Source organism: Daucus carota, chromosome 2 (assembly GCF_001625215.2).
Source record: "Daucus carota subsp. sativus chromosome 2, DH1 v3.0, whole genome shotgun sequence".
Classification (NCBI taxonomy): Eukaryota; Viridiplantae; Streptophyta; class Magnoliopsida; order Apiales; family Apiaceae; genus Daucus; species Daucus carota.
The window spans coordinates 25,953,672-25,964,647 of NC_030382.2; the positions used below are offsets into that span (position 1 = coordinate 25,953,672).

The 10,976-nt window shown below is 33.5% G+C and overlaps 1 protein-coding gene across 1 annotated transcript; it reads right to left on the reverse strand.

Moving 5' to 3' along the window:
* Positions 1 to 288: 288 nt before the first annotated feature.
* On the reverse strand, positions 289 to 2,735 carry LOC108208322 (polygalacturonase). The gene is made up of 4 exons (XM_017378839.2): positions 2,161 to 2,735; positions 1,430 to 1,719; positions 859 to 1,087; positions 289 to 755 (listed from the first exon to the last, which is right to left on the reverse strand). The coding sequence occupies exons 1-4, from the start codon at positions 2,608 to 2,610 to the stop codon at positions 537 to 539; spliced, it is 1,188 nt and encodes a 395-aa protein (XP_017234328.1). The 5' UTR covers positions 2,611 to 2,735; the 3' UTR covers positions 289 to 536.
* Positions 2,736 to 10,976: the final 8,241 nt, after the last annotated feature.

The window sequence follows — 10,976 nt, forward strand, 5'->3', positions numbered from 1 at the left end:
CAGACGGAATGTGACTGATTGCTGTGGTGTCATCATAAAGTTTTAAAAATGTTTCTTTCTGTTAGATATATAAGATGATAAAGCAAAGAAAAGAGTAGTGCTACAGACATGAAATTGGGTATAAAATTTTGCATAAAATGACATGACAATTGAGGAAGATGTGTTAATCGGTGCTATATTAATGCATATACAGGGGGCTATTCCAATCAAAACTGAACACATAGTACTCATTTCGTGAATGTTTTCTAATCCAATTTTGTGTATCAAACATTTTCCTAAACAAAAATGTACAAAAGCACAGCATTATGCTGCAGTGCTGCATTTATTTGAACATGAGTGAAGTTACAATAACAATTTGAAAACCCTATGTCACAGTAAGGACAGATGTTTAATCCCTACATGGGTATGAAATCAAGCTATCCATATAATCAGCTCAGCTGATATAATCACAAACAAAATAAAAAAAATAATTAATAAGAAATGGTAACATGAAATCAAACAATTACAAGCAAAGGGCATCATCATCCTTCTGATCCCTACAAGCAACTTGCAGGTACAATAACTCCGGATGCTGTTCCTCCGGCATTATCACAAGATGCTGTAGAGGGCTGGTCTCCATAAGTCAGCTTCACATTGTCCAATTTTATCCGACTGCACGGATAATTCTTACTGCAGTCGAACTGAACAGCAACCTTCGTAGCTGATGATCCGTGAATATCTTCGTAGCTTATGTCACTGATCTTTACACCAGAATCCTGAAATAAAGAAATACATATGGAGAACCGATACATTGTTGGTTAAGAATGTAAGTTAACATTTTTCGAAGAAATAGTTAGCTACAGAGTCATTGTTATGTACCTGTCCAGGGCAATTCTTGTGGCCCGGGCAGTAGTTTTGGTCGATTACGATAGGATTGTGGACATCAACCATTGTGATGTGTTGATAAAGTACATTGCGAACGAATCCAGAGCTTGGTCTGCCCCATGATTTAATTCTTGCGCCATTTTGTGTTCCGGTAAATGTAACTGTTTTGACTGTCACATTCTGCACGCCTGGTTCGTGTAAATCTTTGCCTAAACTACCAATACTGCAGATACGCAAAAAATCGGGTTAATACAGAATGAAATAAGATGTATCTGGGTATTGTAAAATACTTCTCAGTCGTTTTATGAAAATAATATATATGACGTTTTAGATAGAAAACGACCGTGATTTAGGTGAGAACATTTTGTTTGTGAGAACTGTAATTAAGAATAATTGTTCTGCACTTCTTCGAAAGTGCAGAACAATTGTTTTAGAAAATTTTCACTTTTTGAATGTTGTATTGTTCTGTAATAGTGTTCTCACGCTAAAAACTGTTCTCCACTGAGCGCGATCCTAGAACACGGTTTCTTAGTTATGGAGCGAAAGTTGAAATTTGAGACTTGACCTGATTCCGTGGCCAGGGCCGCACAAGACATTTTCGATCCACAAATTAGAAGTACCAGCGCCTATAGAAACACAGTCATCTCCGGTACTGATTTTGGAATTCAAAATGGTGACACTGGATGACATTTGAACGTGGATTCCGTCAGTGTTAGGGCTATTGCCAGACGCCTGAACATTCACTCCTGACATCTTTACATTGTTGCAGCCATTGATGACAATGTGGAACATTTGGCTGTTTACTGAACTTACTCCTCTTATCATGATGTTGTTTGAGTTGCTGAACCTCAGTGTCTGCATGTATATGTATTTTGCATTTGTTTGTTATAAATCAGCTCAATAAAGTTGATATAAAGCAACCATGTAGCCCCTATATGTTCCTTCCTTTTCTAAATATAACCAAATAAAAAATCCTCTTCAAAACCTTGAATATATGTTATTACTTGCTCTTTGTTTAAATAACAGTGCTTTGAGTTTTTTAAGACACTCTCTGCCCCATTTTATATAAACTACTTTTCTTTTTTAAATATCCCAATAAAATGAATCTTCCCTTGATGGCATGTAGTAAAGGATATTACTGTAACCGCACATTCATAAACTACACTTATTTAACGCCCCAGTCCGCACTAACTATTTTTACGCGGTTAAGATTAAGTCAAAACATTGATTTTTTACGAACTGTGCTAGTCAAAGATGATCAAAGTGGGACGGAGGGAGTAACGATTTTGAACATACCGTGGCTCCGCTGGGGCAACGCTTGCCTGCCCTCTTGCAGTCCCACAAAGCAGTGCCTTGGCCATCAAGAATTCCACCTTGAATGTTAACATTACTAACATATTCGAAATGCAACCAGTTCCCAATGTTTCCAATAACCCAATAATCAGCCGGAGCCACCAGTGTTCCATCTATTCGAAATGTGACACCCTTGTTCTTGCATTGCCCGGTGAACCTTGCATCTCGAAGCAAGTATCTCCCCGGGGGCACGTAGATTGTCGACGGCCTCATCGATCCACATGCTGCGCCCCATGCACTCAGAAACGCCTTGGTCGAATCCGTTCTTCCGTCGGGTTTTGCTCCAAAGCTTTGCACATTGAATGTAGCTGATGGTTGTGCCACAACTGAATATTGCAGGACCACAACCAAGAAAGCTAGGAGAACAAGCATAAAATTATAATTCATTACCATATTTTCAGTTGTTTCGAGGTATAAATAAACAAAGGATCACGTTCCACTCAGAACCGAGAAATGAACGAGGTACAAATAAACAAAGGATCACGTTCCACTCAGAACCGAGATATAGATATAAACACTGAATAAGTAAAGAGGAGAAGTTGATGAAAGATTAGAGGGAGAGGGAGGTATTTATAGGTGCATGTTCTTGTTAACACGAGAAACTATTTCCCAACGAGAAATTCGCTTTAATCTCGAACACTCAAGCAGTCATCTTGTACAAGTTGGCTTTTGAACTAAAAGGTGCATATTGAAAGTTTGATTTTTGCTTTTGCGAGTAGGGAATCTATATCTTTACATAACTATACACACTACTCAATCATTATTTATTTATAAGCTTTGTGGTTTATGGATATTAAATCTGCTCGCAAGTGTATTTTCAACATAATTCGCGTCATCGTTCAGTAAAATAGGGAGGGGCATGATCGAGTACTAATTAAACGTCTTTCTTTTCGTGCACAAGTTCTAAATGTTTGTTAGGATGATTTGAAGATATCGTGCAAAGAAAAGAAAATAGAAATTAATTATGATTGCTCTCCTTTACTTAAATTTGTAAGAGATTAAATTTGTTGATCCAATATCACTAGATGTAATTGATAATTCTGAATATTGGCTCACATGTGAAAGTCAATTATAATGTTATTATGTTCATAACTGATTGGTGTATGTAGGATTGCTCGAATTTGATTGTAATACTTTTTTTTTTTTGACAAAAATGCACTTGCCCGTAATGAGATATACCAATACTTCGAAGAGTTTTCTTCGTTTAAAAAGCTTATTATCTAACCGAAAGACATGAAAATGTTTCCGAAAGTTTAGACAATAACACTTAATGTCCGAAAAAGAAAACGTCCCAACTTGTAAGACCACGCTACCTGAAACAAATACAATCCAATTAATAACAAGAAAATAATAATAATAAATTTAATTATTAAAATCGGTATAGTTCTCAAAAGAAGATTAAGCAAAAATAATTTATCGAAAAAGAAGATAAATAAAAGAAAATAGAAAAAAGTATATCTAACCAAAGGGAGACCCTTTGGCTAGATATAAAACAAGCTAAATAATTACTAAGAATATATAATTAATAATATAAATAATATAATATAAAAAATCTTCAGGATAATATCTAAAAATTTTAAGAAACAAATTACATGTAATAAACAAGCCAACAAAATGGCACTAAATTGCCTTATACAAGGCCAAATATATACGCCATCAATCATGGCCATCCATAAATGGTACAAATAAAATTCATTAATCAACATTATACATAATTAAAGTATTTAGAGCATATTTATAAGTAATTACTCGAGAATTTGATTGTAATACTTTTTTATTAAAAAATTCAAATATTCAACGTGTTTAGTAATCTGGAAAAAAAAAAGTTACATGTTTAGCTTTTTTTGTTTCACAGTCAGATTGTACTTGACAGTTTGATGATTTGTCGGGTTTCAGTAGTAATATTTAATTAACCTCTTGTTTTCATTTTTCAAATAATTAGCCTCTTGTTTTATAATATTATATGCAGAATCATCGACTCTGAAGACTTTTTCCTCCATTTTACTTATTGTTTGACCGCATTATTTATTTTAAAGTTAATATTTACTTTAGTTGATATATAATGAATTCTATGTAAAAGTAATTTATTTATTTGTTTCCTATCAAAATTTGTATGAATTTATTTATTTAGAGATGGAATGAATTTTTTTTCAAATCAGTGAGAAAGTTAATAATCTACAGGGGGCTGCTGCAGGCAAAAGAAGTTTTGACTGGACTTGTATAATATTCATTTGAAACACATGATACCCCCTGAGGCTTGACGTAAACTAGCTCTACATGAACGTGGCAGAATACTATGCATGGCGGTGTCCCACAATTTTGGTATTTAACCCACACTTCCGTAGTTATTTCTCACATTATAACCTAATTTTTTTTTTTTAATTTTGCGTTTTTCTAATATGTTTTTCTACATGCGTTTTCACGTGCATCATTTTTTATTTAATTTTATTTTTGAACTACGTGCATCATTTTGTATGCACGGCTACATAAACTAATATTTTCCAACTAAGTAGTTTTTTGATATAAATTGCTTGCAATTTTGGTTCAGAAGGAAGATTTGTTCACCATTTCCGAATTCCAAAGAAGAAATATTTTTGTTTTGTTATCTAATTTGCGTAACTGTTCTCTTTCTGTTAGCGTAGAAGATAAGTTATTGTATATACATGTTTCTCGTTCTATTACAATAAAATTCACATAATTATAGAAATAATTCAACGATTACAAACTGAATTCATATATCCGATCGATGGTCAGAATATGATGAGGTTTAAATCGGGCACCGATGGTTTGTTCGGGCTTTTTTTCTTTTCTAGATTTTGAATATTGTTGACAATTTTGACGGTCAAATATATTTATCTTCTGTTGTCCGAAATTTGCTATTAAAGATGTAAATGGATCGTAGCCGTTAAAATTTGACATAGAAATTAGGAAGTGGCGCTACATATGAGGGTGGTTATCAGTTAAATTAGTTCCAACTAATACTGACAAACGGAAAAGAGAATGAGTGGATAAACTCCTCGCTCGTTGTCTTGGCATGCATCAAGACACAACTTGAATTCAATTTGTTTGGAAAAATCATGTTTAAACAGTTGTTGCATAGTAGTAATTTTTTTGACACGAAGAAAAACAATCAATATACTTATATAAATAGGTGGCGTCTCTCACATTGTTCTGTTATATTTTTCTAATTTTGCGGAATTTTTGGATGAAAAATATCAAAAATTAAAACTATCTTTTTAAGTTTCAAGTATATTAGAAGCAAGTTTCAGAATCTGATTTTATTTCAGATTATTTATAGAATATAGTAGCTTGAAAGTTTTAATTTGATTTTGTTCCAAATTATTTAATTATGAGAAAAAATAGCACACAAGTCTCTCTGTACCTATAAATACCCTTGTAAATTGTAGGGTTTTTGATCATCTAAACACAACCATCTCTCTTTTAATACCACAGCACACAAGTCTCTCTGCACTGATAAATAGCCGTATAGATTGTAGGGTTTTGGATCATCTAAACACAACCATCCCTCTTTTAATACCACAACCCTACCTCTCTCTGATGATAGTTCTCTTGCTCGATTTCTAACTCGGTGGTGCCATTCTTCTGCAACGATAAGTGAAGGCTGTTTATACAGTATTAAAAAAGATAGCACACAAGTCTCTCTGCACCTTAAATACCCCTGTAGATTGTAGGGTTTTGGATAATCTAAACACAATTACCTCTCTTTTAATACCACAATCCTACCTCTCTCTGATGATAGTTCTCTTGCTCGATTTCTAACTCGGTGGTGCCGTTCTTCGCAACGATAAGTGAATGCTGTTTATACAGTATTAAAAAAGGTTGTTGTAAGCAAAGATAGTTATAGACCGCTATGTGGGAGTCGACAAATCCAAACACGGGAAAAGAATATAGTATTGACATGATATGATATTGATGGATGATATCAATAAATTAATTAACTATTAGTGATGTATATTTGTTGGTTATTCTTTTATAATATTTGTTTTGTTCATCAGACATGTTTGTTGTTGTTAATTTTTATATGATTTACTTTGTACAGGAAAAAAAATTATTTATGCATAATCTGTTTGCTACGTTCAACTTTTAAGTGAAGGCTGTTTATACAGTATTAAAAAATAAAGGTTGTTACAAGTAAGGGTAATTATAGATCGCTATGTCACGGATTTAAGTTAGATGTTTTTATGTAAAATCAATCCAAAAAAATTGGAGGAAGGTGACAATGTATGAACATGATTACTTTTAAAAAAAATACAAATAAAATTAAGATTCGTCGTGCTTTAAATTGTTAATACGTGTATACACCATGAATTATATTCCAATTTTGCAATTTTATATATTAGTATTGGTATTACATCAAGATTTTTGTAATATAAAATTTATTTTATCCTACAAATATTAATTTTGAAACATTAATATACATTTTGTAGACAACCACAAAATTATTTTATTCTACAAATATTAATATTAAATCATTAATATAATTTTTATAGGCCGCCGAACGCGCGGCTTCTCAACTAGTTTTATTAATCAGAACATAATATAGTCGGAACAAACCCCCAACTGACCATACAATCAGGTTGGAAAACAAATATCATACTAAAAACAATTAGCTGATTTGTTTCCTGATCGTTTGATACAGAATTAAAAATTCTTAGAGCTAAAAATGAAATTAAAGATCTTTCAAGCGATCCAAATTGCACCAACATCACAGAAAGTAGCAATATCACAATTGACCTTATCACATAAAAGCCGGTGCTAGAACAGTGTTCGAAAACCCTAAACTCATAAACTGAGATTGGAGGAGCGGCACCCCAGCTATCTACATGCCGGATACCGACTTTAAACATGCCGAAAGTGTAAAACCCAAACAAATGAACAATCTTTGTTTGTGAAAGGTGAGCTTTTGCCATAATTACCACCAACTGATATTTGATGCGGGTTTTACAGATCCCAAAAAACATTAATAAAATCATTCTTCATAACATAACTAAACATAAAAATAACAAAACACTTCAAACGGAGAGACAAACCAAACACACTTCAAAAGAAGAGACACACAAACAATCAAAAAGTTGGGTTTTATTAAAAGAAAATCAATGAAAATGAAAGAAAATAAAAGGATTGGGGCTTTCCACCGGAGAAGAAACCGATGTAAGCCCCTCAACTAACTACCAAGATTCAGATAAACATAATTCATATAATATCAACCTGCAACAAATTTAACTAAATCATTCAAGATCCGAATCAACAATTAGTGCTCGGACTTCTTCCGCCCTTATTGTCTTCGTTTTTCGATATAAAACTCGAGAGCATGGCGTTAAAGCTTCTCTATGCGAAGGGTGGTTATCAGTTAAAACAGCTCCAATAATTCGGACAAATGCAGATTCGGAGTAGATAAGCCCGTTGTCTTGGCATGCCTGAAGACACAAGCCCTCGATTCCCGGGACTATTTGCGAAGTTGTCGGAACATATATACGTCACAAATATTTTCGCAAGTTTGTTTCGTTAAGAACAAGCTTATACATGCCTTCACTCTCCTGTGTATACACACCTAGGATCGTCACTCTTTAACGTGTGTCTCAACACAATTCGGCTTCTTTATCGTCTTCGTCTTGCGTAAAACTTTTTATGTATGGAGCCATTTTGAGACCCTGCTTTTAATTTGCTTTTTAGCCAACCGAATAGGTTCATTTGGGTTCACTTCTCATATTTTGAGTTGCTTCACTTCATTCACCCACCTATTGGGCTTACTGAATATTAATGTGTTGAGAGAATTGAGCATTACAAACTTGGCTCAATTGGGCTTACTGATCGCAAGTTTGTCAGGAAATTCTAATTCTCTGAGATCATGAGTCTTGTAGCGGGCTTCGGAGCACAAACCCAAATACTCGCTGGGATCTCGCCATGTCGGTTTCATCTATTTTACAAAATCTTACTCGATGGGACTGACTGTACAAATTTGAAATAAATTAAAGCTCGTAGTTGTAAAAGACAAAAATTAGGAAGCACGGGTAAATAGTGTGATAAAACAATATATACATTTGATTGTGTGCACGTAATTTGAGGTGTACAAAAAACATATTTCTACATATTATTTTTTCAAAAAATTTTCTTTTGAATAAAAGTTTAACATCTATATTTTTTTTCAGAAAAATAAAATTTGAAAAATAATATGTAGAAATAGATTTTATTGAATCTCAAAAAAATACATACAAAAAGACTAACATAAAGGAACGGCGGATTATTATATATTATAAATAAATTGAGAGATATAGAATAACTATATATTCGAGAGCACAATTTCTTGTTGTATTTTTCAGTACTGTGGTTATAAGATCATGATCCTATTTTTAGGAAAACTTTATGGTAGTGTGTAGTGTGTACAAACTAAATCATTCCTCTAAGATGTGCTTGTCCAGCTAAGAACCAAAGTAATGACAGTGCAGATTATTTGTTAAGTTATTTGGTTACTTGGGGTCAGTACTATGTTGCACTTGCTAGTGATAGATTACAGGCGGATACTGGTAGGTTTCTTGATGCTAATAGCTTCTCTGGATAAGACACAGTTATCTGTCGTTTTACAAACCTTTCAATTTGTCTAGAAAAGCCCCCTTTAAGTTCTCAAATCCTGCCAATTCCACCTCCACCATTGTCGCCTGCTTCTTCTACTAACTCGAGTAAAACATGGATTATATATTGTAGGTAGAGAAATCAATGGAGGAAAAGAATAAATGTATTATTGGAAAGTGTATCTAGTTCAGCTTAGTCCCTCAAGATGTATACTTTTAAGGAGATTGAATTTGCTATAGGACATTTTGTTTCCAGCAGTTTGATAGAGGGATCAGTTTATTGTGGTAAAATAAATGGTGATCTTGTTGCTGTACACACATATAATGGAGATGTATCCAAGGATATCAATACGAAACAAGATCACCCATTTCAATATTTATCCGCCTTTCAGGCTTCTGCTTCTTCAAGGATGGAACCTGGTACGTACCTTTTTATGAATATGCATCCAATGAACCCTTGTCCGACTGGATTTATGATAATCATAGCGGCCAAAAGTTTTTAACATGGACTCAGAGAATCCAGACTGCATTCGATGTTGTCACAGAGTTCAATATCTCTATTGCTATGCTTCTCCTCAATATGCCAACAAGGATATATAACATTGTAATATTCTTCTCGACAGTTATTTAAGGACAAAAATTGGAAACTTGAATTTAACAAGATCAGCTGATGAGGATGGAGAACATATTGTCTTGACAGGACACAGTTGGAACACAGGGTTACATGATGCCAAAGTATTTAGAGAATGGAATGATCTCTCCCTGAAGCTTGATATTTATTCGTTTCGTGTACAGATGGAAATGCTTAAAGGGAAGGAAGTTTCTTCACTGTATAAAGTACTCACTGACTTAAGCAATGCGCTTGGGCCTACTCTTCAAGAGAAAAACGAAGGGGCGAACTTTCATGGATCCTTTGCTGGACGGTATTTATCCGGCAGATCACGCAATTTTTGTGATCAGGCTGGTAGATGACTGCATTAATAAAGATCCTTCAGTGCGTCTAGAAATGGATGTTATTGCAGAATCCATCAAGAAGTATAAACAGTTCACTTCGTTGGGAATATACTAGTCATTTGGAATAGCAAAGTTTGAGTTACATTTGTAACTTGCATGCTGATGTAAGTCTGTATTTACAGTGAATTTGAGCGCATGTGTACTTGAGAACCATTCTTCTTATATTTACAGGATAGTTTACTGATTGTTGGGGTTAAATTAATTACGAATGAATTTGTAAGTACCCGTAGCAGTTGTGGTAGTAGTGGATTGAATAGACAACTAGAATAGAACTTTTGCATTTCAGGCCACAAACAACCATATTTTGATGGTGGAATTGTAGAAGCACTAAATAGTTACTCCGAAACATTTTAGAACTTTAATGGAGAGCTATAAACGAGTCAAGTAGTTCGCGAACAAGCTCGACTCGACTCGGATCGTTTACATCCATATTGTTGGATGGTCGAGAATTTTATTTAAAAAAGAGATGACACTAATTCCAAACTTGACCTGATTGAACGCCAAGTACTCTCTACTTTTGAAATATAGATCGTTTGACTTTTTGCCACATATTTTTATGTTTTTTGTCTGTATAACTAAAATCATTATTTTTATATATTTTTTTAATTATAATATTAATCATATATTTTTATTAATAATTTTAAATATGCGATCAAACGACTTAAAAGTACATTTCAAAAAGTCAAATGAACTATAATTCAAAACAGAGTGAGCATTAAAACTTCATATAAGATACTTCATCCATGGGGATTCGGCACACATTCTAATGCTCTCCTAAAATATTGCTTGATAAATTATTTTGAACTTTTTTCTTCTAAATAAAAATTTACTATCCAAATTTTTATTAAAAAAAGAAAAAATTTCAAAAAAAAGTTACAGAACTATGATGCGGAAGCTTTGAGAGAGTTTGACTACCATAACGCAAGCACTAAGAGCAAGTCGAATGCAAATTCCCTATATTCAACCCCTAAAATATTATATATTAATAGTTATCTAAAATATTGGGAATCAAAAAACTATTTTGCTCCAACGGTGTTCTCTATTTGATTCCTATATTTTAAATATATATATATACAACTCAAGGAGAGAGAAAGATTGCACTAATAAATAACAGAAAAATAAGAGGAGATATGAGCTAGTGATGACATGGAGCAT

Excerpts from the sequence above, each read along its gene's own strand:
- LOC108208322 (XM_017378839.2), bottom strand. The coding sequence starts at position 2,610 with ATGGTAATGAATTATAATTTTATGCTTGTTCTCCTAGCTTTCTTGGTT. Across the intron at positions 1,088-1,429 it reads GGCCCTGGCCACGGAATCAG|TATTGGTAGTTTAGGCAAAG; the intron begins GTCAAGTCTCAA and ends GCGTATCTGCAG. Across the intron at positions 756-858 it reads ACAAGAATTGCCCTGGACAG|GATTCTGGTGTAAAGATCAG; the intron begins GTACATAACAAT and ends TCTTTATTTCAG.